This window comes from Puma concolor, chromosome B4, assembly GCF_028749965.1.
Source record: "Puma concolor isolate L17-30 chromosome B4, mPumCon1.1.hap2, whole genome shotgun sequence".
NCBI lineage: Eukaryota > Metazoa > Chordata > Mammalia > Carnivora > Felidae > Puma > Puma concolor.
In genome coordinates this window covers 5,828,939-5,854,631 of record NC_141673.1, presented here as the reverse complement: position 1 = coordinate 5,854,631, position 25,693 = coordinate 5,828,939, and the positions used below count along the sequence as shown (strand labels likewise).

Genomic DNA, 25,693 nt, shown 5'->3' with positions numbered 1-25,693 from the left:
AGACCGAATTTGAACCCGCTGCCCCTGACTTCAAAGTTCAGGCTCTTCTCCACTGCAGAAGCACACCAGTGGTCGAGAACAAAGACAGTAAGAGAGAGACCATTTCTTGATGCTTCCCCTGCCTCAGGACCTTTACACTTGCTGCTTCTGCATTGCGTAGGGCTCGCCTTTCCCCGGGTCTGGGTGTGGCTGGCTCCCTCTCAGCCCTCGCTTTTGAGGTGACGTCACCTCCTCAGACAGGCCTTTCTTGATCACCCAAGTTTAAGTAACAGTCCCCTTTTCCCCATTACTCATTATTACATCACTCCGTTCTTCTTCCAGGCACATGATTATCTTGTGTGTATCTTGCGTGTTTACTTTATTGCCCCCTGCCCTTTCCTTGAGGGCAGTGACCTGTTTGCTTTCTCCTTGGCTCTTTCTGGCACCTGGAACAATGACTGTGGTAAATGTTTATTGAATAAGTAAATGCATTAATGAATTCACCCCACCCTCCTCCTCCTGGGTGCGTTTTCTTCCCACTCCCTGGCACGGAGGAGGCACCTGCTGCCGGGCCGGGATGTGTGTGTGTGGCTCAAGGTCGCTCTGCTGGATGGAGAGAGTCAGGACACAAGCCCAAGCCCGCTCCACGCAGCGGGACCCAGTGGGGTCCCAGCGGCCCCGTCGCACTGCCCACATGCTGTGCTGTTTTGTGGACCAGGTGTAAACGCTTCCCAGCTAAAAGCCGTTTGTTTGGGCCACGCCGCTCCCCTCCGTGGATCGGCTGTGTTCTCCGCACGCTGGCTGACGCGCTGCTGTGGCTCCATAAATATTAAACGGGTATTAAAAGAAGGCTCTGCGTTCCCAGTTTCCCTGATTCCTTCAAGCAGGGCCCGTTGCGAACCCCCTTTATGTGAAACGCAGCGTTTCACTGCAGAGCGCCTCCCGGGATGCCTTGCCGCCCGCTTTTTCCGGCCGAGTCCCCTGGTGCAGAGCCACCCTCCCCCTGCCGCCGGCCTGAAGGCGGGCCACGGAGGTGCGGGCCCCTCGGGGCAGGGACCGGCGGAAGTGCCCGAGACCTCGCCTTTCAGAGGGTGGTGCCCAGCCTGGCCAGCCTCCTTGCAGGGCTGTGCGGTGGGGGGGGGGGGGGGGGGGGGGCGGGGGGGGGAGGGGCCGTGAGTCTTCAACCTTTAGCCGAGGCCTCTTGGCACTCAGTCCCTGCCAGGCCTGTGCCGGGCGCTGGGGAAAGAGACTGGCAAGACACGAACTCCGTTCCTCCATCCGTCTGTTCATCCCCCCAACGTTCGCTCCATCCGTCCATGCATCCATCCATCCTTCCACCCATCCTTCCGGCCAGCCAGCCAGCCACACATCCCTGGGGTGACAATAATAACAATGGCATAACAATAGCTGACATTTGTTGGGCGCTTATTATGTGCCGGGTCCTGTGACAAGAAGTGTACATGTGTCACCCCAATTCATCTTCGCGACTGCATGAGGTAGGTATCGTTTTTCTCTCCGTGTCATGGATGAGCAAATTGAGCTTCCTGGAAGTTAAGCCACTGGCTCAGGACTACAGAGCTGGTGAGGGCTGGCGCTGACGTACGGAGGGGGGTGCGGAGTGAGTGAGACCCAGGCCCTGCCTCCAGGAGGCGTGTGGCCCTTCGTGGCGCCCTGGAACGAGGGCCCCCGATCTCTGAGAAGATGCCGGCTTGGTCGAGGGGTAACGGGCGAGTCAGGTTTTGCCAGCCAGAGAGGAAGGCAAAGAGGCCCGGGGGGAAGGAGCCAGAGCCCTGGGGTCGGGCTGCTAACAGCTAGCCCTCAGTGGTGCCCACTGTCTGTGCTGAGCTGGGCAAGAGAGTTCCCCTCGCGGAGGCAGGCCTCTCTCCTCTGTAGGATGGGAGGCGTGGGGATGGCCATCTCGTAGGTCAGCGGCGAGCCTGTGAAGCGTTGGATGGGGCAGCTCTGAACACGAGCACGGCACCTCGTAGCCGAGGGCCTCCGGGCACCGGAGCCCACTGGGCACGGGGCGGCGTGGCTGGAGCGTGGGCAGGGCCAGGCCGTGCAGGGCCTGCGGACATGGGCCCTCATCGGAGGAGCCGTGCAAAGACGTGGCAGGCAGGGGTGTGATCTGGTAGGCTTGGCTTTGAGAAAATTCAGGTTCTCCAGGGCTCCTGGGGCTCCCCCTTGACAGCCTTGTGCCACAGACGCCCCGGTACCTGGGCGGCACCTGCTCACGGCAGGCCCACCATGGGCAGGTGTCACGTTGAAGGGAATAGTGATTACACAGTAACCCGGAGTATTAGCTGGGCACTTCATACCTGCCAGGCACTGTGCTTAGGACCCCCATTTGTTTAACCTGCCTGGCTGCCCTGGGAGGTGGTGTTACTGTTGTCATACTGGTTTTCCAGAAGAGGAAGCTGAGGCTCAGAGAGGTTAAGACATCAGCCTGAGGTCACACAGTGAGTCAGTGCAATGCTGGGGCTCAAACCCCTGTCCAGATCTGGGCCCTTGGAGGCCTGGGCCACGGCATCTGCTGCCCCCAGGCCTCTCCCAGGGTCGCAGGTGGACCAGGGCCAGCTCCCACAGAGATTTTGTGAGTCCCACAGCCAGGAACCCCCACTTGCCCACCTCAGAAGCCTGGCCGGAGGTATCTGCTGGGAGAACCGAATCACAGAGAAACAATCAGCAGGACAAAGGACAGGAGCAAGTGTTGTCCTGAGGGAAAAGCAGATTTTTATCCTTGCCTCCCCAAGTGGAGAAGAGGGAGGGACATGTGTTGTGAATCAGGATGCGTTTCTTTTTGGGGGGGGGGGAGGAGGAGGAGGATATCGCTGTTTATTACACCTTGTATGGGCATGATTGTTGAGATTTTTACAAAATTAATAATCCATTTCTCCTTCGCACGTAATTAAAATGTTCTCCAGTCTCTAATTTTTGTCATTTTCCTAATCTAATTTGTTTTCTGACGGTGGTGACTCCCCTTTGCTTTGCACGGGGATTTTTCTCCATTTAACGTGACTGGGATATGACTGACCAAGAACAGTTTAAGTGACGTCATTTTCCCCTTGGTTCGGTGCCGTGGACACGGAATCCTCGGAGGGTCTTAATGACCCCGCGTTGAAACAAGACACGACAGAATATCTTCCAGGCCTTATCTGTTTACACAGTTTAAAAGGATAATCACGGCAAAGAACGAGAACGCTAGCCGGTCTCAGGAAAGGAGGCGCTGGCCGTTATGTGAAGTGCGTGAGCGGGTCCGGGTAGGATGGAGACTCAGCCGCCTCCACCCCCCAACCCTGTTCCCAGGATTCCACGTCGGAATCAGTCAAAAGGACATTAGAACCCAGTAGCTGCAGGTGCAAACCGCACTTTCCGGAGGATGGCCTTTGCAAAGCTGCGGTTCTGTATGGATTCGAGGTTTGACGGGAACACCAGAGTTCCCGAGATCCTTGCAAGGCATTCGGGAAGACTTTTGTTTTTAAAGTAGATCCTCCCCTGCCCTCCCTCCCCCCACCCCGGGCCACCTCCTGAGCTGAGTCGGTGTATGGCAATCTGTCTGGGAAAATCCCTTCTCCAAGCGCTGCTCAGAGATATCTTCAGGCGACGACGTTGATGTTGAGGAAGGAATTTTCGCCCCGTGCTCTGCACCTGCTCGGGCTTGCAGGGGGGCGGGGGTGTGGGTGCGGGGTGTTTCGGGGGCTCTGTGGGGAGGGGGTGGGGTTGGAGGGGAATCCTCCCGATTCCCCCGCTCCGAAAAGTAAAACTTGCCTTCCCTGGTTACAGAACACCAGCCATCGTGTGGCCCCATCTCACGGTCACCCTGTGGGTTCTGGAGGATTTTGTCGAAGAGAAAAAAAAAAAAAAAAAAGTCTTAAGTATTTAAACATGTCGGACCACGCATGCATCCGTTCCCAGCGTTGTGGGTTTTGTTTTTTGGGGTTTTTTTTTTTTTTTTTTTTGGTCTCTTCCCTCCCTTTCCCTTTTCTTTTTACCAAAGTATATTCATCAAACTGCTGAGTTGGAAAGATCTGTAATGAGTTTTTGAGCTGTATGACTGTGTTTTTTTTTTTTCTCTCCCCCCCCCTTCCTCTTTCTAAATCTTCATCTGACATTAAATAAAGCAAATCCCAAACAGATTCACTGCCGCACGGTTCTGCTCTGTCTCCTCAGTCTGTTCCCAGGTCTGGCTCGGGGCCGGGCGGCGGCGGTGGCTGCGGGAGATGCCCGGGCGGCCAGCGGAGGCCCATGTGGCGCGCTAGGTGGGACCCCGGTGTCCTGAAGGCCGAGGCCCTGGCCCTGCTGCCCTGCGGCCTGGGCATGGCGTTCTCCCAGTCCCACGTGATGGCCGCTCGGAGGCACCAGCACAGCCGGCTCATCATCGAGGTGGATGAGTACAGCTCCAACCCGACCCAGGCCTTCACCTTCTACAACATCAACCAGGGCCGCTTCCAGCCCCCGCACGTTCAGATGTAAGTGGAGGCTCTCGGAGGGCCCGGCTGCCTGGGGCCGGGGCGGGGGGGGGGGGGGGGCGGGAAGGGGCTTGCTACAGGCTCCAGGCAGGTTCGCACCCTAGTTTTAGGCTGCCTGTCTTCCCTCACCTCTGCCTCTCCCTCCCTCCCTTTCGTCCAGACCCCTTTGCCTCTACTGAGATAACAGAGATGCTGTTTCCAGTCCCGCTCCCTGCCCCTTGAGGCTGATGGCAAAGGCCAAGGCGAGGGCACAGACTCGAGAGCCCCCTCGACCGGTGGGGGGAACCTCTCCCCTCCCTGGATTGTTTTCTGAGGTCTGGCGAGGAGAGGAGGCCCAGGGAGGAGACGGATAAACTCCTTGCTCTGCCCCAGGCGGCTAGCTCCTTGCGTTCCTAGGAGACCCTCCTCCTCCTCGTTTATCCCCCACTTCCTCCAGGGCTGCGAGCACCGTCTCTAGGCAGCCCCGGTTCCGTGGGGGCCTGGCGGCTGTTCCTTTGGGGAGACTGGAGAATCTGGCACGTGGACCGCTTTGGAGAAGGAGCCCGGCGGGGTTTCCAATCCCAGGCCAGGAGGTGGGGGCGGGCGGGTTGTGGTTCCCTCGAGAGCCGTCCTCTGCTGTGAAGGGTGGGTGCGGGGAGCTTCTTCACGGGAGGAAGGGCTGAGGGAGGCAGGCGGGCACCGGGCCTGGGGTGGGCTCCAGCCCATCTTCCCTCCGTGCTTGCTTGGAAAAATGCTCGTCTGTAGGGACTGAGGCCTGGTGTTGTCTATAGCTGCCTACTTTATCTGTTTGGGAGACGGCCTCCTGTTTCCATTTTGGGGCCAGATCGGCAGGTTGGGGCAGGAAGGTCTCAGCATTCTTAGTATCCGGGACCTGGAGGCCCGGCAGGGCTGCTGCAGGGAGGGGGACCTTCCCCAGGCCGGGTTTTCTCTTTCATCGATGGGGTTAGTCTTCCCGGGCCGAATGGGACCCAGCCTGAGGTCCCTGGATGCTGGGCTGGACTCCTGCCCCAGCAGGAACGCACAAGAAGAACATGTGGGCAGAGTGGGTGGGGTTCACGTGGCCAGTGCCCCCTGTGCGCCCCCACTTAGAAGGGTCCCCAGGATGGGGTGCCTCAGTGGCTCCGTCGGTTGAGTGTCCGCCTCTCGGTTTTGGTTCGGGTCACGATCTCACGGCTGTCGTGGGTTCGAGCCCCGCTGTCAGCACAGAGCCTGCTTGGGATTCTCTGCCTCCCTCTCCGTCTGTCTCTTCTCTGCTCTCTCTCTCTCTCTCAAAATAAGTAAACATTAAAAAAAAAAGGAGGAAGGGTCCCCGGGTGCCAGAGCTAATTCCACGTGGCACCGTGCTGTCACCTACAGTGCCCCTGCCCGGACCCAGCAGACACCCAGGCAGGCCTCTGCCCCAGGACAGAGCCAGGGAAACAGGAGGTCGGAGGAGAGGAGGGCCAGGGGGCGGAGGAAGGACCCTCTGGAGAAGATGACTTCTAGGTTGAGGTCCGAGGAAGATGAGCGAGGGCAGCAAGCTGGGAGAGGGTCGGGAAAAGGGGACATGTGAGGAATGCAGAAAACGCCCGGCTGGGGGCTGGGGGCTGGGGAAAGCCTTCCCGTGTGGACCCCTGCAGGCCAGGCTGCATCCTGAGGAAGGGCAGTGAGCGACCATGACCACGTGAGAGAGGGGCCGTCTCCCCCTTTAACCCCCGAGCAGCCGCGGGGTCAGGATGTTTGTGAACAGGCGCATAGCAGGCCCGTTAGAAATGCGCGCCCCGAGCCCGCCTGCCTGGCTCTGAGCCCCTGGCTCTGCCACTGCCCTGTGAGGGGGCTCTGGGTGCCTCGGTCTCCCCATCTGGAAAACGCCGAGGATTCAGTAGGTAGATCCACCCAGAGCGGGGCCAGGGAGCAAATGTTCCGTGCCGTTAGTCCACACTGGGCTGGGCCAGGTGCTTGATACAGCAGCGATCAAAGACGCGTCCCTGCCATGCCGAGCTGACCTTCCCACGGGGTGGCAGGCAGTTAGCGCACGTGTCACGGCAGGGTGTCAGAGCGTAAGACACTGGTGCAGTGGGGAAAATGCTTCCTGGCTTTCCTGTGGTCACCCAGCTAGAGCAGGCAGAGCGGATTCACCCTGGCCTGCTCTGAGCTGCCACCACCTGACATGGGGCTCCCGGCTTCCACTGGCCGCGGGGCTCAGGGGGTTCGGGCACTGCCTCGGGGAGGGCGTGTGCTGAGCCCTGGTCCTGGGCTCCCCGTCAAGTGCTCCCTCACTGCCTGCTCAGACCAGCCCGGCTCTGAAACAGAGCTTTGCATAAAGCTGGGTGAAGCCAGGGCCATGCAGGGACCCGGGGGGACTGCTTCGTCCCGCCCCCTCCTTTCAGACCGCAGCCCCCAAGCCCGAGGGAAGCATGCAGGCTGCTGGAGGCGGCTGTTTGGATTTCCATGACGAGTTTCCATCGCCGCTTCCCCACACGTGATTTATCACCACCCTGGGCTTTGTCTCCGGGGTGAGGGAGCGAGGGGGCCTTATTTAATAAATCCACAATTTATATTTAATAACAACAGTGACAACCCAAACATGGCCTCCGATTGAGCTGCGTGATTTATGCGATTGCCCCCAGAGACCCTGGTGGTGGCGAGGCTGCCTTTGCCTCAGTAATGAATGTCTGGATCTGGGCCTCCCGGTTTGGGGCCCTGAGGCCCAGGACCCCTCACTCTGAGGGCCTGGAAACCCTGCGGTGGCCTCGGGAGAGCCCCTCCAGGCACCAGCCCTTCTGACCTGGGTGGGTGGGCGGGCACTGGGCCCGGTGGCCGGTGAGAAGACTTGACCGCCAGGCCAGGGTCATCCTGGGGGGGTCTGCCCTAGAGGTGCCCTGGGGGTTGGTGCCAGGCATAGCAACTCTTTTCTCTGGCCTTTAAAAGGAGTCCTGTTGGTGGGGACTTGAGTCATCCTGTGTAAAGACCCTCCAAGCATGTCTTGAAGAAGACAGCAGAGTCAGGGGAGCGGGGCTGTGTGTCAGGCCTGGGGAGGCCCCCTCCCGGCCACACTTCCCGGTCCCGGCGCTGACCTCCCTCTCCCGTGGGCTTGGGCTTCAGATGGATCCCCAGTCCGTCCATGTGCACTGAGAGGCCCCCAGGAGACAATGAGGGTCCGCTGTGAGCCCGGGGAGCCTGAAGGGGCAAGGCAGGAGGAGAGGACTAAGCCTGGAACATTCCGTGCCTCCTTCTGCCTCGGGTCTCTGCACATGGTGTCCTTTGTGCCTCCTCCATGCTCTGCCCTGCTAACACGGACTCATTCTTCAGATCTCACCCACATGTCACTTCCTTGGGAAGGCCCTCTGACCGCTCCCCAGACCAGATCTCCCCTTCCCTTGACCCTACCCCCTACCGTCCGGCTCTAAGGTCTGTCCCTGCCACCAGCATGGGGCTGGTTCCTCGAGCCTGGCACAGCAGAGGGATGGAAAGAAGAAAGAAAAGGGAGTGAGGATAAGGCCCCGGAAGAGTGGGGGAGATCAGGGGGGGCTTCCCGGGGGCAGTGGCATAGCCCCTGGGGTTGGGGGACCAGCGAAAGCAAAGGCTGAGAGGTGGGAAGGGAAAAGGGAGGGCAGCTCAGGACTCAGAACGAGGCCTTGTGAGAAGAGCGCTGGGCAGTGGGCACCAAGCTAAACAGTCACTGCCCTCCTCTGGGCCTCAGTTTCCTCACGGTAGAATGAGGGGATTGGCAGACTCTCCCATTGGGAACTGCCATGGCTGCTGCCCAGTCACGTGTCCGGACGGGGTCAGAGCCTCACTGAAGGGAGGAGTCCTCTGGCCCCAGCCCCCTGGCCTTCAGAGCTTCCCATTTCCCCAGAAGTAGAGATGACGGGGGAGATGGCCTGTGCTTCTGACGTCGGGGAGCTGGTGGCTGATGGGAGAGGGAGGCCGAGGAGGGGGGTGGGGCCCAGGGAACGGCTGCGGGGGCACTCACATCCAGGCTTCCAGCTGCGAGGGTCCTTGAGCTCTCCCGCCTTGTCCAAGAGTGAGTGGGTGGCTCCCACCTTCCAGATCTGGCCTGGGGGCTGGGAGGGTCCAGGGCACGGCGAGGAGGTGGCCGAATTGGGGTGCCGGCCGAGGCCTGGGTGCCAGAGGCCGTGCTCTCTATTCTGCATCCTTCCTGCTGCCGTGATTCTTGTGGGAACACCCCTTGTTAGGCTGGGGACAGGTGGCAACAGGTTTCAGGTCTCGGAGAGAGAGCCGCGGCCGTCCCCTGTTCTCTGAGGCCCGCAGAATGTCGCTGGAAAATAACCATTTTGCTTTGTTAGCCTCAACAGGTTAGATGCCCAGATCCCTGTTGTGGAGACCCAGGTGCCAATCTACTCTGTAACTTACTAGCCAGGGCCTTGGATATGGGACTAACTTTTCCAGCCTCAGTGACTCCACAGTCTTGCTGTGACTCAGGTGTTAGCCAGGGTGTTGCATTACGAGTGTCAGAAACTCAGTGTCAATTGCCTGAAGGATAAAAGAGTTTACTGGCTTACTTAGTTAGTAAGAAAGCCCGTGTTTGGACCCAGCTTCAGGTACAGCTGGATCTAGGGATCAACTTATGCTGTTAAGTTCTCCCACCTTCTTGTCTGCTCTCTCTTTCTCTTTCTCCATATCTTGACTCTCCTTGTTCTTTTCCTCACTCCCAAACACTTCCAGGCTGGGTTTTTGGGGACTCCACGAAGTGACCTCAGGGGGTATCCTGTCCACACGTATATCCCTTGTGCCTGGCAGATGCCCGGCCTTTAGGAGACCTTTAGGAAGCATTTGCGCGTAGATTGACTGAATGAAATGAGCTGGGTCTAGAAACAGTCCAGTCCGGTGGGGGTTTTGGAACCAAAGACTGGCTTCAAATTGCAGCTTTACCGGCCTGCATAGCTGAGATCCCGGGCAAGCCTTTCCTGAGCCTCAGTTTTCTCATCTGTAATATGGGCATACCCATAATACCCTGCCCAGACGGTCACGGTGCGAAGACAGTGGGTGCATGTAACGTGCTTAGGACAGGATGAGCTCCCGTCCGTGGGAAGCACCCAGCATCGGTGTCATTACTGTTGCTGTTATTTCAAGTTGAGCGTTTGTTACAATCTAAATAGCCGGAGGACAGTGCAGAGAAGCAAGAGTCTTTATTTTTTCCTCAGGGGATTATTAGGTTTGCATCCTCACTGAGCTCAGTAGCCTCGGGGTGGAGGGAAATAAGAATAGTTAATTAAAGAGCCCAGGCTCCAACAGCCCGACTGGAGCCCTCGGAACTGGTCCTGCTTTTGGCTGGCTGATGGTGGGCGGGGCTGAGGCCTGCTCAGGCTCCATGCTAAGGGTTCACAGGAGGAGAGGTTGTTGGGGCCAGAGGTGGCTCTGGAGGTGGCCTCTCTCTCCCTGTCTCTCTCCCCCTTCATCATCCCTCTCTGTCTCTTTGACTTGGCCTCTGTCACCTTTGACATGCTTATGACCTCGGTATGTGTAGGGGTGAAGGAGGGAAGGAAAGAAGGAAGGAAAAAAGGGAGGAGGGAAGGGAGGAGGGAGGGAGGGTGGAAGGAAGGAATTTGATTGGCTCACTCGTGTTCCTGTGCCAGGACAAGAGCCCAGTAGCAACTGTCCGCCCCTTGTCCAATCGGCTGCGCTGGGGGCAGGCAGGATGTACAGGTGACCCACAGGCCTGCTGCCTGCCAGACCGTCTGTCAAAGGGTTGGGGGCAGGGGAGGAGGGCAGGGACTCTGAGGACACAGGGATGGGAGGGAGTCTTTAGCTCCCAGACCAGCTCAGGTCCTGCCTCCTCCTGGAAGCTTCTAGGGAGCCCCTTGCTGGGTTAGGGCCTTCTCTGGCCCCCAGCTTCTCCGTTGCCCGGTCAACGGACAAGTCTGCCTCCACCATCAGTCTGTGGTCTCCTGGCCTGGGTTTAGGCCCGGTTCATCCCCGGGGCCCCGGCACTGAGCTCGGGGCCGGCCCACAGTGAGTGGGCAGAATGTGCTTGGCTGAATGAATGAGTGACTGACTGAATGGATGGAGGCAGAAGGAAGGCGGGGTGGGGGGGGGGTGCCGGTGCCTTCTTGTTGGTCATCATCAGACTCTGGGGGTTTTCCTCTTCTCCCCGGTCATGCCCCACTCTGACCTGCCTGGAGTCTAACTCGCCTTGACCGGCCCCGGAAAGGCCCGAGCGTGCTCCCTCCCGGGACGAGGGGAGGCTGGCTTGGTGCCTCCCACTGTGGTGGATAGAGCACGCTAACGCTCCCCGCACATTAGCATGCTGAACCCACGTCTCTCGTAAGGTGTTAATTAAATTTCTTCGAAGTATATTGTCTGAAAAAAAAAAAAAGGATAATTAGAAAGATGTCTTTAAAAGTATTTATGTAACTGATACGGTACCGCTTTTGGTTTGCCGCATAATTAGATTTAAACACAACTCCTCGAGCGGCATACTCATTTGGAGAGAGCCGCTCGTTGAAATGTCATTGCGTTGTTTTTAAGAGTTCTGAGCCTGGCAGAATCATTCAGCTGAGGAGGCTGAGCGTGGTTTGGGGAGCACTGGACTGGGAACCACGGTCTCCCTTTGTTCCCTGGGACACGCGGGGCCACTTAACTCAGCACTGTCGTCCTCGAAACCAGAGGGCTGGGATGGGCTCCGCGGAGCAAGAACTTCCCTTTCTGCAGCTCTTTTTAATTTCCCGATGGTTTTTGCTTCGTGAGGTGGCTCCACGTTACAGGCGAGCAGAACCAGGCCACGTGTTTTGCTGAAGGTCACACGTCAGTGAGAAATGGCGGAGCTGGGACCTGAAGCCCGGTCTGATTCGGGGACCCTTTGCCCGCACAACCCTGGAAAGCCCTTGTTTTAAAAATGATGAGACCATCTCACGGTTTTGAAAACTTGCTGCCTATCTTTCGTGCTTTGATTTCCCGCGCTCCTGTGAGATCCCCCCACCCCTGCTTTTGCACCCATCTTTCCCTGGATGCTGCGTGCCCCCCTGCACGGTGCCTGGGGCTGGTTCTTTCACTCGGACCAGAGGCCGTAGAACTTACATTCTCGATGGGGCTGATGGTATCTCCGGAGGGGGGTGAAACTCGTTTTTAGGGGGTGAAGAAAGCTTATTCTCCTTAGAAAGCCCAGATATGCATACATACACGAACAGTTATCTGTGGGGTTAAAAACCTCACGGGAGGGGAGCGAGTAGGGGAAAAACTCATCTAAACAGGGTCGATGATGGAAGGGCCGCGGTAGCCAAACAGCAGGTAAGCCGTCGTAATCGCACCGTGCCCACAGGTGCTCTCCACTCGATAGTTACCTCCTTTAGCCCCTGAGGGCCCCATGTTACTGAAGAGAAACTGAGGCTCAGCGGGACACACGTTTTGCTCAGCCAGCAAGTGGGAGAGTCGGGACTCGGAGCCCCGAGGGCCCACTGGGAAGTCCGGGCGCGCCGTCTGTGTCCGTGGCTGGCGGGGCCGTGAGCTGTGCCCGGGCCTCGTGCTGGTCACGCACCGCCTGCAGTGTCTTCTCTCCCCGCAGGGTGGACCCCGTGCCTCACGATGCCCCCAAGCCGCCCGGCTACACCCGCTTTGTCTGTGTGTCTGACACCCACTCGAGGACGGACCCCATCCAGATGCCTTACGGCGACGTGCTCATCCACGCCGGGGACTTCACGGAGCTGGGGCTCCCGAGCGAGGTGAAGAAGTTCAACGAGTGGCTCGGTAGGTGCCGGGCCGGAGATGGCCTTCCTGCGCTGCCGGGGGCCCCCCTCTCCGGCCTCGCTTTGCCTGCCCACCTCCCCTGGGCAGCCTTCCCTGACTGCCGGCTGTCGGCCACGCCTCGATGTCTCCCACCCCAGCTCTTGCCTCCCGCTGTGACTTAGTTTGTGCTATTCTTTTGGCCTGGGAGACGCCCTCCAGAAGGGATTTTGTCAAGGTTTGTTTATGTCCATTTGCATGTCTAGCCCCCAGCGCCTGAGACAGGTAGGTGCTCAATAAATAATTGGTGAATGAATGAAGGCATGAGTGGGCGAATGAATGAATCAGTCTCTACGGGCGGTGATACCAGGGCAGGCACCCAGCTGGTCTGTACCGGCTCAGCCACCACCACCGGCGTGAAGGCTTCCCCAGTGAGGGGACCCCCAGGCAGGGGACCCGTGCGGACTCCTCCCCGGGGGCAGCCGTTGGGAGAAGGAGTGGAGCTCGATGGGCGATGGTGGACGATGATTTATAAGCGTGCCCCCCGGGGTTTGTCTTCAGCTTTTTGCTTTCTTCCCAAACAAACAAACAAACAAAAAACATAAATGTGGAGTGCCTCCTGGGAGAAACAACCTGCCCGGAATCCAGAGAAACCGCACAGCGAGCCGTCTCTGCCGTGGCCCGGGGGACAGATGGACGGCCCCTGGGCGGCCCAGCGTGCCAGTGCGCTGGCTTGGAGGTGTGGGTGCAGAGCAGTCCCACCTCCGTGCCCAGCGCTGCTCGGCCGCCAGACGGTCCCCACCCCCCCCAGAGCACCCTCCCCCCCCCCCCCCCCCCACCGCGCACTTGGCTGGGAGCTCCGTGAGCAGAGGGCCAGGAGCGAGGCGGGGGGAGCCACAGGAGCGAGAGGCCCAGCTTTGCCAGTCGAGACAAATATTTACAAGCAAGGCCTTCCCTCCGCTTGGCAGGCTTGGAGCTTTAAATATTGATTTTTCAAACGGGAGATTCTGGTCAAGCGCCCCGTTTGGGCTGGAATGTGTGGAGGCCGAGGTGGGAGAGGGCTCCCGCAGGGCGGGTCTGTCTCACGGCTCCTTGCCTTGCCGCGTGCTGCCTCCTGGCCCCGGGCTGCCCCCCCTAGGATGGGGTCCCCGCCGGCTTCCCGTCCCCCCCCCCCCCCACTCCCGGCTGCGGGGCTCCAAAGATGTGAGGCTGAGCCGAGCCTGTGTCCCAGGCAGGTGCCAGGCTCCTGCTGTGGGCCAGACTCCTGTCCGTCACTGCCTACCTAACTTTTGGGAACCAGGTGAATTTGAGGACCGGTGCTGTTTTCGTCCCAATTAGAAGGAGAGTTAGCCCGAGGGTCTCAAGGGTGGGGACTGATTCCGACGAGGTCCCGTCACCGCGGAGGGGATGAGTGAAGCAAACGGCCGCCAGTGCAGCCGGGATGGTGACATGTGCTCCGGGAGCACAGGTCAGGGCCGACGATGGCTTTCTGCTGGCAGGGGAGGCTTCCTGGGGAAGCTGACTCCGGGCCAGGCCCTGACTTAGCAGTTGCGAGTCGGTGCAGGGAAGGGGCAGCTGGGGTCAGGCGTGCTGGTGGGCACTGGAGAGGAGTGGCCGGGTGCTGTGGCCGGGGTGAGGGGGTTTGGGGCGTTGAGGGTGAGGGCCCCGGAAGGAGGGCTGGGCTGACCGCGACTCTGAACGTGAGGGGAATTGGGGGCCCCAGGGAGCCAGCATGGCGAGCCGGCCATTTTAGAAAGATGGTTCTAGCCACCTTTTCACAGAAGTCAGAACAACGTGCTGTGGGAATTTGGGGGGGGGGTGTGGCGGGGTCTTCATGTGACCCGGAGCTGTTGATTTATCTGCCTGGGTTGTTGCAGGTGGAAGGATGAGCTTACACAGGGGGTCCCCCAGGCGTCTCCCCTTTGCTGCCTCGAAGTGTTTGCCGATGTCAGTGCCCGTCATTCAAGTGGGATAGGGTGGGGTCGGGGGGGGGGGGCTCCAGACTCCAGACTCCAGAATGAGAAGCCCCTCCCCCTACTTGACTGAGAGGCAGGGAATTTGCGCGTGAGTGAGCACGCATATAGGAGCAGGCTCCTAGAGGTCCACCTGCAGCGGGCTTTTAGGGAGCCTGCCTGTCGCCCAAAGTGAGAAGTGAGACTCCGCCTCTGTGGGCCGGCAGTTCGGGGCCCCGGGAGGTGGCGACCGTGGCTGAGAGCCGGGCTGGGGGCTCATTAGGCCCAAGTGCATGGTCAGGAGAGGTGCGCTCTCACAGACGCCTAGCGGTTAGTGAGTGTTGATGCGTGCAGGGCACTATTCTCTGCGCTCAGTGTGTCTTATCAAATCCTTTCATCCTCCTGGCGACAGAATGAGGCAGGAGCCGTTGTCACCCCCATTTTACAGAGGAGAAAGCCGAGACCCACCGCCGTGACGTGACTTGCCCAAGGCCACGCGGATGGCGTGTGGCAGAGCTACTTGGATTCGAACCCAGGCAGTTGGGTTCTGGAGCTGAGCTCCTCCTCAGCCGTCATCTCCTTTCTTGTTCTTCTTACGGTGAAACCTCTCTGATTCAACGTAAACGTGTGCGCTTTGCCATCTTGGGTCTGCTTCCTGCCTGGGTAATTACAGCAGCCACGCGACCTGTCTGGGCTTCAGCGGCCTCCCTTTAGAGGCAGGCGGTCAGGCTCCCCTTGCCCTGCCTACCTCTTTGGAAGCAGGTTGTTTTGAGGCTCCATTAGGATAGAGGAATGATCGGCTTCTGTGAAGTGTTGTGTATGTGACATTGTCGCCGCCCCCCCCCCCCAGCTGGCGTTGGCCAGATCAGGTCTCCCCTTGGGGTAGAGGTAGGTGTCATGGGCGGGTCCCCCAGGAGAGGGGAACATCTGATCTGAGCCATGGGGGTGAGTAGCAGGAGAATTGGTAGAACAATGTGTGGGCAAAAGTGTGTGCAGTTTCTGAGAAGTGTTGACGTATGATCTTAGCTATGTCTGCAGTTACACACACACACACACGGAGAAAAGACTGGAAGGAAGTACTCATTCATCCATTTGGTCTGTCTCACTGGGAACCTCCCACGTGCCATGTGTGTCCCAGGCACCGGGGTGACAGCGCGGTGGGAGGGACAGGGCATGCTTGCCTTCTGGTGATGGGGACACGGTGCATCTGAGGAGCGGGGGGCGGGGGGCTGCTGTTCGCAGGCCTGTGGGCCAAGGATGGGACTTGGGGGTTGGTTCCAAGTGCAAAGGGGATTTGGGGGAGGTTGGTGTAGGGGAGTGACCTTTAAAAAGGTATTCAAAGGCCTGAATTACGGAGTTAGAGTGAGACCAAAGTCTCTGGAATGTTCCAGAATTGATGTCTGGGTGGTGGGTGATGGCGTATTTTCTTCTTTATGGTTTTCTCTCTCCTCTACCTGGATTTTCTGTACGGAGCATGTGCATCATATAAAGGCAACAGTAAAACCTTATCGTTTTTAAAGAAATCTTGGCCTCTCTGGTATCTGATGCAAAACGTGTCCCAAGATGGGGGTGGGGGCAGTCCTGGCCTTAGGTCAGGCCTGGTGTCATCCATCTACTCAGAATGCCACCTGGAGCCCTTCCCTAGGACAGCAGGGCTTCCCCCTCACTCCCCGTCCCTGGAAGGGCCAGGCTCTTCTCCTTGGATAAGAAAGTTATGGATTTGAAATCTACAGTAGCCTGCTTCTTCCCCGTTCATTGATTTCACAGAAAGCACTTAAAATCATATTCTAGGGGTCACCTCCAGGCAGTCAAGAGGGGACTTAAGAAATTAATAAAGACCTTCTTTGCAAGTCAAGATTGGACACCTAACTGCGGTGTGTGTGGCTAAATTCAAGCTGACTCTAATTTGCTGGCAGGTGCACTGCTCTGGGCTTGGCTGTGAGTGGTGACCGTGTTTTGCCCATTTGCAGGGTTCTGTCTGGGTCTGTCTGTTGGAGGGGGCAGGTTTGGGGGCGACAGGGTTCTCCTGAGAAGACCGTTAATACCTTTCCCGTTGCCCATTAATATCCCAAATATATTCATGAAGTAGAAATGCCAGCTTGGTTTGTAAATGTTCCGGGAACAGCTAAAAGATCACTAAGGACAGGCTTTTCAGCTAGAAAGGGTGAAAGGAACAGCAAAACTTGCTGAAAATGGAAAGGAATGTGCTGGAAGCTCCTTGTTTTTCCATAGCTAATGACCTTAGTGTCACCCGAACCAGCTGACGCTGTGCTCCTCCGTCCCCACTCTTGGCCTTGGCTCCTGCTCTCCCCGCAGTGGGGAATGTTCTTCCTCCTGTCGTGCAGAGTCCTGCCCGCCCTCCAGTCGCTGTGCGTGAAGCCTTCCCTGCCCAGTAGGGCAGCGTTGGCCTCTCTTCCCTCTGCACCCAGAGCTCCCCGTTCAGATCCTGGTGGTGGCAGGGCATTATCTGTGGCTTCATGCCCCTGTTTCCCACCTAGGCCATCAGCGCCTGGAGGGCAGGGCTGAGCCTCATTCCCAGCACCAGGCAGCACTTGGCCCGGGGTGGGGGTGGGGGTGGGGGGGCGGCCAGAGGCTGTGGGCTCGGGATGGACGAGTGGGCGGCACACTGATGTGCTGTGAGCCGGTCACTGTGTCCCCAGCAGGGCCGTGCACAGCTGACTGTCGTTGGGTGGGAGCAGCCGTAAGTGGGGGCTCTGGGGAGGGCAGGGCGGTCTGCAGGAGGGTGTGAGCTGTGGCTGTTGCAACTTGGAACTTGGTGTGGGTCTGAGAAGACCGAGGGGTGGAGGCTGAGTTGGGGTCTGCACGATGAGGCCAGGAGCTGAGGCCAGCAGGGATCTGGACCCAACCAAGGAGGGCCTGGTATTTCAGGTGGCTGTCTGGGGTCCCCCTTGGAGGCCAGGGGTGTCGAGAGCAGGAGGAGACGCTGAGCCCCAGCAGCACCCACCTCCCAAGATGCTGGCTGCCGAGGCTGCTGCTGACCCGGGGTCTCGACACCACACGCATCCCGCCCCAGGCGTGAGCACCAGGCTGCCGGCTTCCATTGGCGGCCGTGCCTTGAAGGACTGACTCATAGGGTCACCAGGCTCGCTCTCTGTGACCAGCAGGTGCCAGGCTGGCCTCCTCAGCCCTGGCCTCTGCAGCCCTCACTCCCACCCCCTAGCTTTGGTGGCCTCAGACCCCTGCATGGGCCCCGGAGGCCACAGGCCAGTTGTTCCCTCCCCTCCCCTCCCCTCCCCTCCTGGCTTCTCCACCCTCCCCCCTGCCCCCACCGCCCGGGCTGGACACCGCCCATCTAACTTGGGTTCTCCCGCAGCAGTCTCCACACCACCGTCCTCTCCGCACCACCCCATGCCCGTCTCCTTTTGTTCCTTGTTTTGCCCCTGCCCGCTGAAGCCTTGGTTCTTTCCAGATGACAGTCACTCAGGCCCCCAGCTCCTGCTGCTGCCCAGACACCCGCCCCGTCTTTCCACACTTAGCTTTCCCTTTGAGATCCAGCTGGTGTATTGTTCACTCTTCTCAGAAGACACTTCCTCCTGGCTGTCCACCAGAATTTCAGACTCGTTCTGTCCCAAACCTGCCTGCATCCCTCCAGCGTGCCCTCTCTCTTCCCTCTGAGGCCGGTGTCAGCTGTCACTGGTATTCTGACCTTGCTGCTGTCTGCCTGCCCCCTTCACCTGCTTATATTACCTGCTGAGCCACCGTGGGCCCCCAGGCGGGCCGGCCAGCCAGGCTCACCTTCCCCCTGCCGGATCCTGTGAACCCCTAGAGGGTGGAGATAGTGCCCCGGGTCAGCGAGGGTCCTCAGAGCCCCGCCCCCGCTGGCCCTGAGGGCTGCTGGGCGGGTGTTGGTTGAATAAAGCGTGGAGACGTCTGACAAGCATAAGATGCTCCAGTTAATTAAGTGGCACTACCCTTAGCAGAATCAGGCAGGGGAGGAAGATGGGGGCCTGGTAATGGAGTATTTGGAAGTTATAATTAACTTTTTACTGGGGCCCTAGCATGAAACGAGATATAAGACAATATAAAAGGGGTCCAAGGATTTAGTTAAATAGAGCTGGGTCTCCTGCAAGTAAACCCTTAATTAAAGTCTGTGAGGGAGGAAGGGAGAGGAAGGGAAATGGGGAAATCACTCCACGGCGGTGTTTTTGGTTCTCGCCTCATCTGCCACAGTGTTGAAGGCCCGAGGGCTGCAGGGGTTCGGCCGCAGGAGTGGGCTGCCCGCAGCATTGTGCCTCTTTGCGATGTAGCCCAGGAGCCCGCGGGATGGCTGCAGGTGGAGGTGAGGGGCCCCGGAACGCGCAGGGTGCTGGCTCTCCCCACGCAGGAGCTGCAGGGTGCCCCCAGGCACAGGGATTGTTAGGGCCTGCGGGAAAAGATGGGCTCCCCTTGCGGCTGGAGGGTCCCCACCCCCAACCCTGCCAACACCGCTCAACCACTTGCCTTCCCGCGGCAGCCACGTCCCAGGTTCTGACTGTTCCCTGATCTCCGGTCTGCCCTTCCTGGCGGGGTAGCCGCCCTTCACGTGGAAGGCTGAGCTGTCCCCAACCGCCGCCCTCAGCTCTGTCCCCGGCAGCGTGTGTGAGCACGAGACCCTGCTTTTGTCTTATCCCTTTAACTTTTTGACCTCCGTCCTTCCCACCTCTCCCCACCAAACATTTCTCATCTGTGTGCGTGTCACCTGCTTGCCACGCCTGGGCCGTGACCGTGGCGCGTCTCATGTTTTGCGTGCAAGGCTGCAGAGACGGCCCCTGCAGAGATAGTACACGGAGCCCCTGCACCGTCCCCGGTCCCAGGGCACCCCGCTGCGGAGCAGGACCCTTCCTGGGTGCCCCCGGCATCGGCAGCGTGCTCTCCAGGCAGCAGAGCTCTCCCACTGTCCAGCACTGTGCGGACAGGGCACAGGCGAGGAGCTCTGCCGGTGTGGCCGGGATCCCCAGGGGTGGAAGCAGCTCAGCTCCTCGGGGACGGGCCTCACCCTGCTCCGTGGACAGGACCCGCAGCCTCTTCAACCAGAGCAGGGGATAGAGAACAGCAGTCGGGGCTCCTGGGGCTCGCCTCTGGCTCTGCCCTGCACCAATCGGGTGACCTCGCTTTCCCCCCGCTGAGTGTCCGACCTCCATAAAATGTGACATGTGGACCATGTGTTAACGAGGGCCGCCCCAGTGCTCTTGCTTGGCTGTGCGGGCGCTGTCCGGGGAGCAGTGCCCCAGGCCCATGTTCCTCCTGGCCTCTGGGCCCCGGTGGGTTGGGCGAGGGTCTGCTTCTCCTGCTGGGCTGTGACCGTGGGAGCACGGGGGAGGGGTCCACACTCACCCCGCTCAATACAGGTTTCAGGAGCCCACTACATTCGCTGGCTCGGTGTTGGGGGTTCAGGGATGTCCACCGCGGGTGTGGTTCCTGCCCGAGGGGCCTGAGGCAGGGATGGGTTATAAAGATTAAACAGAGTAAATAGACAAGATCATTTTGGTGATTAGATCAGTAAATCAGGTCAGCAAACAGGGCGAGGTGAGAGTGACTGGGGCAGGGGTTTATCTGACATAAGATGGTCCAGGAAGCCCCCTCCGAGAGGGTCCTGTGCTGAGAAGAACCCAGTTCTGAATTGCCTGGAGGGTAGCCAGAGGCCCTCAGGGCTGAGCACAGTGGCCCTGGAGGCCAGGGAGGAGGCCCGGTCCTGCTGACCAGAAGCTGGGGCGAGGACGTGGGTTTTATTCTAAGTGTTAAAGTGGCCACTGGGGCAGAGGCAGGGGAAGGACATGGTCTGACTCAGTGTTTTGAAAGACTCCTTTGGCTGCTGGGTGAGCTGGGCTGCAGCTACTGGGGCACCAGGAGAGAATTTACAGGTGTCCTTGAGAGGCGAGGGGAGCCGGGACTGGACCTGGGGGTGGCCAAGGGCACAGTGCAAAGTGCAGGGTTCGGCCGCATTGTGGAGATGACATCAACAGGGTTTGCTGATGGGAGGTGGGGGTGGAGGGGGAGGCGGGTCACTGACCTGGTGTCCACGGAGCCCGGCAGGCCTGGCTGAGGAGGGCGCTCAACCCGTATTTGTTAAGCAAAGGAAGAAAAAGAAAGAGAAATTTTATCATGTGGTCACATCAATCAAAATGTGCAGGGGCGCCTGAGTGGCTCAGCTGGTTGAGCTGTTGTCTGAAGTCAGTTGTCTGACTTCAGCTCAGGTCATGATCTCTCGGTTTGTGAGTTCAAGCCCCGCGTCGGGCTCTGTGCTGACGGCTCGGAGCCTGGAGCCTCCTTCGGATTCTGTGTCTCCCTCTCTCTGCCCCTCCCCCGCTTGACTCTGTCTCTCTCTCTCTCTCAAAAATAAATACACATTAAGAAGAAAGAGTCCTTTTTTTTTTTTTTTTAAAGATCTTACAGGGATCATCACTGAATGCGGATACTAGATCTAACATGGATTCTGGTTCCTTTCCTCATTAGTTGGATATAATGGCCCGATTCAGACATTTCCAGAAACCTGTTATTCTTGCAAAGACTCAAGACTGAATACTTAAATTTTTTTTTTCAACGTTTATTTATTTTTGGGACAGAGAGAGACAGAGCATGAACAGGGGAGGGGCAGAGAGAGAGGGAGACACAGAATCGGAAACAGGCTCCAGGCTCTGAGCCATCAGCCCAGAGCCCGACGCGGGGCTCGAACCCACGGACCTCGAGATCGTGACCTGGCTGAAGTCGGACGCTCAACCGACTGCGCCACCCAGGCGCCCCAAGACTGAATATTTAATGCAAAATTTTTCTTTGACTTCGGTCCCCATTTCTGGCAGCTCCCTGGTCAGGAGCCTGGATGGTGCCCGAGGAATTTGGTTGTAGATAGCACAGTGGCCAAAGTGAGGGATGACCAGGTGCTTTCCCAGGGGCAAGATTGATGCCCAGATTTTTAAAAAATGGGTGAACAGTGCAGCACAAATTTGGTGTTCATTTAAAAAATTAATTTTTTGGGGCGCCTGGGTGGCACAGTTGATTAAGCGTCCGACTTCAGCCAGGTCACGATCTTGCAGTCTGTGAGTTCGAGCCCCGCGTCGGGCTCTGGGCTGATGGCTCGGAGCCTGGAGCCTGTTTCCGATTCTGTGTCTCCCTCTCTCTCTGCCCCTCCCCTGTTCGTGCTCTGTCTCTCTCTGTCCCCAAAATAAATAAAAAACGTTGAAAAAAAATTAAAAAAAATAAAAATAAAAAAAATAAAAAATTAATTTTTTATACTCATCAAAAAAAAAAAATTCTTCACAAAGCCAAAGCGTGTTTTAGGGGCTAAAAGAGAGAAAATTAACTTCTTTTTTTAAAAAATTTTTTTTTTTTCAACGTTTATTTATTTTTGGGACAGAGAGAGACAGAGCATGAACGGGGGAGGGGCAGAGAGAGAGGGAGACACAGAATCGGAAACAGGCTCCAGGCTCTGAGCCATCAGCCCAGAGCCCGACGCGGGGCTTGAACTCACGGACCGCGAGATCGTGACCTGGCTGAAGTCGGACGCTTAACCGACTGCGCCACCCAGGCGCCCCAGAGAAAATTAACTTCTAATGAAGGTGAAAGAATCTAGAATTTCTAGCTGTGGTCAAATGATCTTGGCTAGGCATAATTGCAGTGTTTTCATATTAACATATAACCAACCCCCTTGAGAAGTGTGGTTAAGTGCGAATTATCTATTTGCAACAGAATGGCTTTGGAAATGAATGAGACCCACTGGGGTGTATGTGTGTGTGTGTGTGTGTGTGTGTGTGTGTGTGTGTGTGTGTATTCTTTTTTAAAATGTTTATTTGTTTATTTTGAGAGAGAGAGAGAGAGAGAGGAAAAGGCAGAGAGAGGGAAGAGAGAATCCCAAGCAGGCTCTGTACCGTTACTGCAGAACCCAATTTGGGGCTCGAACTCATGAACAAGAGGTTCATGACCTGAACTGAAGTCGGATGCTTAACCGACTGAGCCACCCAGGTGCCCCGCATGTGTATATTTCAAACATGTTTTGCAAGACCATCATCCTAAAAATCTCTGCCTTAAGTTAAAAACAACAACAAAAAATTTATGCTTAAACAAGGTATAGAAGCACATCTCTGAAAGGCCTGGGGTCTCTGAGATTTCTTCCTTCGTTTCCTTTTGTTATTCTGGGGGATTTTATGCTTGCTAATTTATATCCCAGTTTGTGCCAAAAGATTTGAGATGATTTATAGAAGCAGTAAGGATAGTAAAATGGTAACACATCACTGATAAATTAAAAGCCAAGATTTAAAAAAAGAAAGAAATTAGAGTAGTTCAAAAGGAGAGCCTAGAATATCAACACTCAGGGCTAGATGGACCCTGTGAGCTGGAAGTAGGAGCCTGAGCTTCCTGAGGGCCAAAGTGAAAAGGGTGATGCATTTGGTAAATGGCTTTGATAATTGGAAGGAGGAAATCTTCAAGCCACTCTGACTGATCCACACTCTGTGTCATGTTGGGCATCCATCTCGCTCAGCTGTGAGTGTCTTGAAGGCCAGACTTGTGTCCCTGTCATTTCTATGTAGGAGGATCTTGGTAAAGATTTTTGTATTTGAATAATACCAATGAATATTTGTTTGGTGTTTCCTCTATATTAAACCTGTCCGTTTCTGCCATTCATTGTGTGCCCCAGCCCCTGCTTGGGATTGATTGAAGTTTGCTTTTTTCCCCTCTACTGGTTTGGAAATTCTACATTCTTTTTCAATTTGTTTAGTGGCTGCTCATAAATTTTTAATATGCATATCTGACTTAACTCAATCTAAAATTAATCGATGTCTGCATTCTTCCCTGAAGGTCCCTGGAACGCACCCACCCCGTCCCCTCTTGCTGCCACCTTATGTATCTTTGTTGTCTGGTGTCTCACTTCTAATTTGTTTATAAGCCTGCCCTGAAGTATTCGCCATCATGATTATTAATAATAATCTTTTCCAGTTTACAGTTGATTGTTTACTCAACGTATGTTTGCTGAGCACTTGTTATGTGCTGGGCATGATCCTGGGCACTGGGGATGCTGCAGTGAACAAACAGAAGACAGGCCATGGGTAAAGAGAGCTGTAGTGTGTTGGAGAGTCAGGATAAGGGGTCGGGGCAGGACCCGATGAAGTGACATTTGAGCAAAGTGCCGAACGGGGGGAGCCAGTGAGGGAGAGCATTCTGGGCAGGGGCAGCAGCTTCGAGTCAGCAGTGCCGGTGGCACCTTTGAGGGCCACTGGGCAGGCATGGCTGGATTGCCACGGAGGGCCCGAGGGAGTGAGTGAGTGGGAGAAGCGGAAGCTGGGTAGGGGACGCGAACCAAGTAGGAAGGTCAGGAGGCTTCACGTAGGAAGTGGGAGTTGAGGGAGACCTTGGCATCCGAGCGACGTTTGGTCAGGTGAAGGGTGGGTTCAGGCCTTCCAGCTCGAAGGGGCAGGCTAACCAAGGGTCTGAGGCTGGAGCTCTGACTTGCCATTGGTTTGCAGTCATTCACTCCCTCAAGAAACACGTATTGGGCACTTGTGTTGTCCTAGACGCTGAGGGTACAGTGGATGGCAAAACAAACAAGATTTCTACTGGAGAGACACGTAAATGAGAAAACACTATGACATGATGCCTGACGTGGTAACCTGTGATCAAGTTAGACCCATGGAGGTTTAATTCACAGCTCACCTGCCTGCCAGGTATGGGACCATGGGTAACGGACTTACCTGGGTCTCAGGTCCCCATCTGTACAATGGATCCTCCCAGACTGGAGGAAGTGTGGAGGAAGGATGATGTGTTAATAACCACACGGGCTCAGAGGCTTTGCTGGGTTTCCCTCCATGACCCTTCGCTTCACCCCGCGGGGCATCTTCACTCCTTAGTGCCCGTTCGAGGCTGCAGAACCGTTGGAGGGAATTGTTGGTTAGTAGAGAAATACCGGCTCGGTCATTCAAAAGCTGAGAAGGCAAGATTTTCTTGCTGGTATGCTTCTTTTCTTTTTTTCTACCAGCTTGGAGCGATGTGTTTGGATGTGAAATAAGCCTGTGGGTTTTTTAAAATGTCATTTTCATGCTGGACTTCATTCCAAAACAGGAATAGTCCACCGCTCGAACATCCTGGCTAGCACAGAAATGAAATATTCTGTCCCCGTGTGCACACAAACCTCTGAAATGTCTGGAAGATCCCACCCTTTCTCTGTCCGCACCTTCCCCCGCATGCCTCCTGCACCTGGGCTCAGCATAGACTTTGTCGGAAGCTCTGTGTCTGGTTTCGTTTGGAGACTGTGATCACCACTTAGAGAGGGCGTGGAAACTGCCCTGCCCCCACTGCTGTCGTTATCACAGAGCTGCCCCTTCTCATGGGGCATCTCCTTGCCGGGTCTCTCACAGAATCCTGACAGCCAGCCCTTCTCAGACTTCAGGTGCGTGAGAAGCTCCTGGAGGGCGAGTCTGGGTAAAATGTGGGTCCCAACTTGGCAGATGTGGATGGGCTGGAGATTCCACATTTCTTACAAGCTCCCAGGCGGTGAGTAGTCAGGCCCTAGACCAGTGCGGTCCAGTATGGTAGCCACTTGGCCTCATGTGGGTATTGAGCACTAGAAATGTGGCTAGTGCGACCGAGAAGCTGACTGTTGTGTTTTATTTCATTGTGATTAATTCGAACTTAAATAGCTATGGGGGGTTAATCACCATCGTATGGGACAACACAGCTAGACAGCCCCTTGAGGTGTTAGTATCTCTACAGATGGAGAAACTGAGCTCAGGGAAGTGAAGAGCTTGCCCAAGATCTTAACGGCAAATAAAAGTGGCATCAGGATTCTCACTCAAGGTCTGTTCTCTTTCTTAAATTTGTAGTATTTTTTAATACCTAAGGTGACCTTTTTTTTTTTTTTTTTTTTTTTTTTTAATATGGGAACTTCTCCTGTGTATCCAGAAAACCCTGGCCTTTTCAATTAGCAAATCACTCCTTTTCAAGACTGTTTTGATATTCGTGGTCATGAGTAACACTTTATAGCATCGGGGCCAGCCAAATAAAGTCATGTTTAAGTTGCTGACAGGATGTGAGAATTTGTCCGACACCCTACGTGTCATATTCGGAAAAACACAGTTTGCTACAAAGACTCATTTCCAAGTCTCATGGGGGCTTACCAATAATGCCTTCCTCTGGATGGCACTTTATAGTTCAAAAACACTCTACAGTCTAAAGGTGTTTTCATGTTGTTTGCTCACTTCTCCCCTGCGACAAAAAGCCCACGTTCTTTGTAATGTTGTCCCCACTTTGCAGATGAGGAGACAGAGACCCAGTGCAGGGATGTGGTTTCCTGGAGGTCGCCCCAAGTCCTGGCTTTCAGAGGTCACCTTCTCAGACCTTCCCTGTTTGGTCAGCTTCCCCACCCCGATGCTTTCTGTCCAGCTCGCCCGCCTGGCTTTATTTTTTTCATATCAAGTATCCCCACCTGACCTGGTACTTACTTGTTTATTCCTTTGTTGCCAACATCGCATGGGGTCCACTACTCAAAGGCGGGGATCTTGTTGGTCTCATGCGTGCCTCCACTTCAGCACCACAGACAGCACCCCCAGTTGGCACTTCATATTTATTATTTATAAATTAAATCAAATTCCTAACATGAGAAAGGAGCCAGTGGGAAGGATGCTGCCTTTGGAGCAGGCGGATCCC

The 25,693-nt window shown here is 56.5% G+C and overlaps 1 protein-coding gene across 1 annotated transcript in view; it reads left to right on the top strand.

Annotated features, from left to right (window-relative positions):
- Positions 1-25,693, top strand: part of MPPED1 (metallophosphoesterase domain containing 1) — a 76,360-nt gene that overhangs the window by 8,472 nt on the left and 42,195 nt on the right. The window contains exons 2-3 of the mRNA XM_086712081.1: positions 4,150-4,448; positions 11,953-12,134. Of these exons, the coding sequence (XP_086568207.1) occupies positions 4,225-4,448; positions 11,953-12,134 (406 nt within the window). The 5' untranslated portion in view covers positions 4,150-4,224. The remainder of the gene's footprint in view (positions 1-4,149; positions 4,449-11,952; positions 12,135-25,693) is intronic.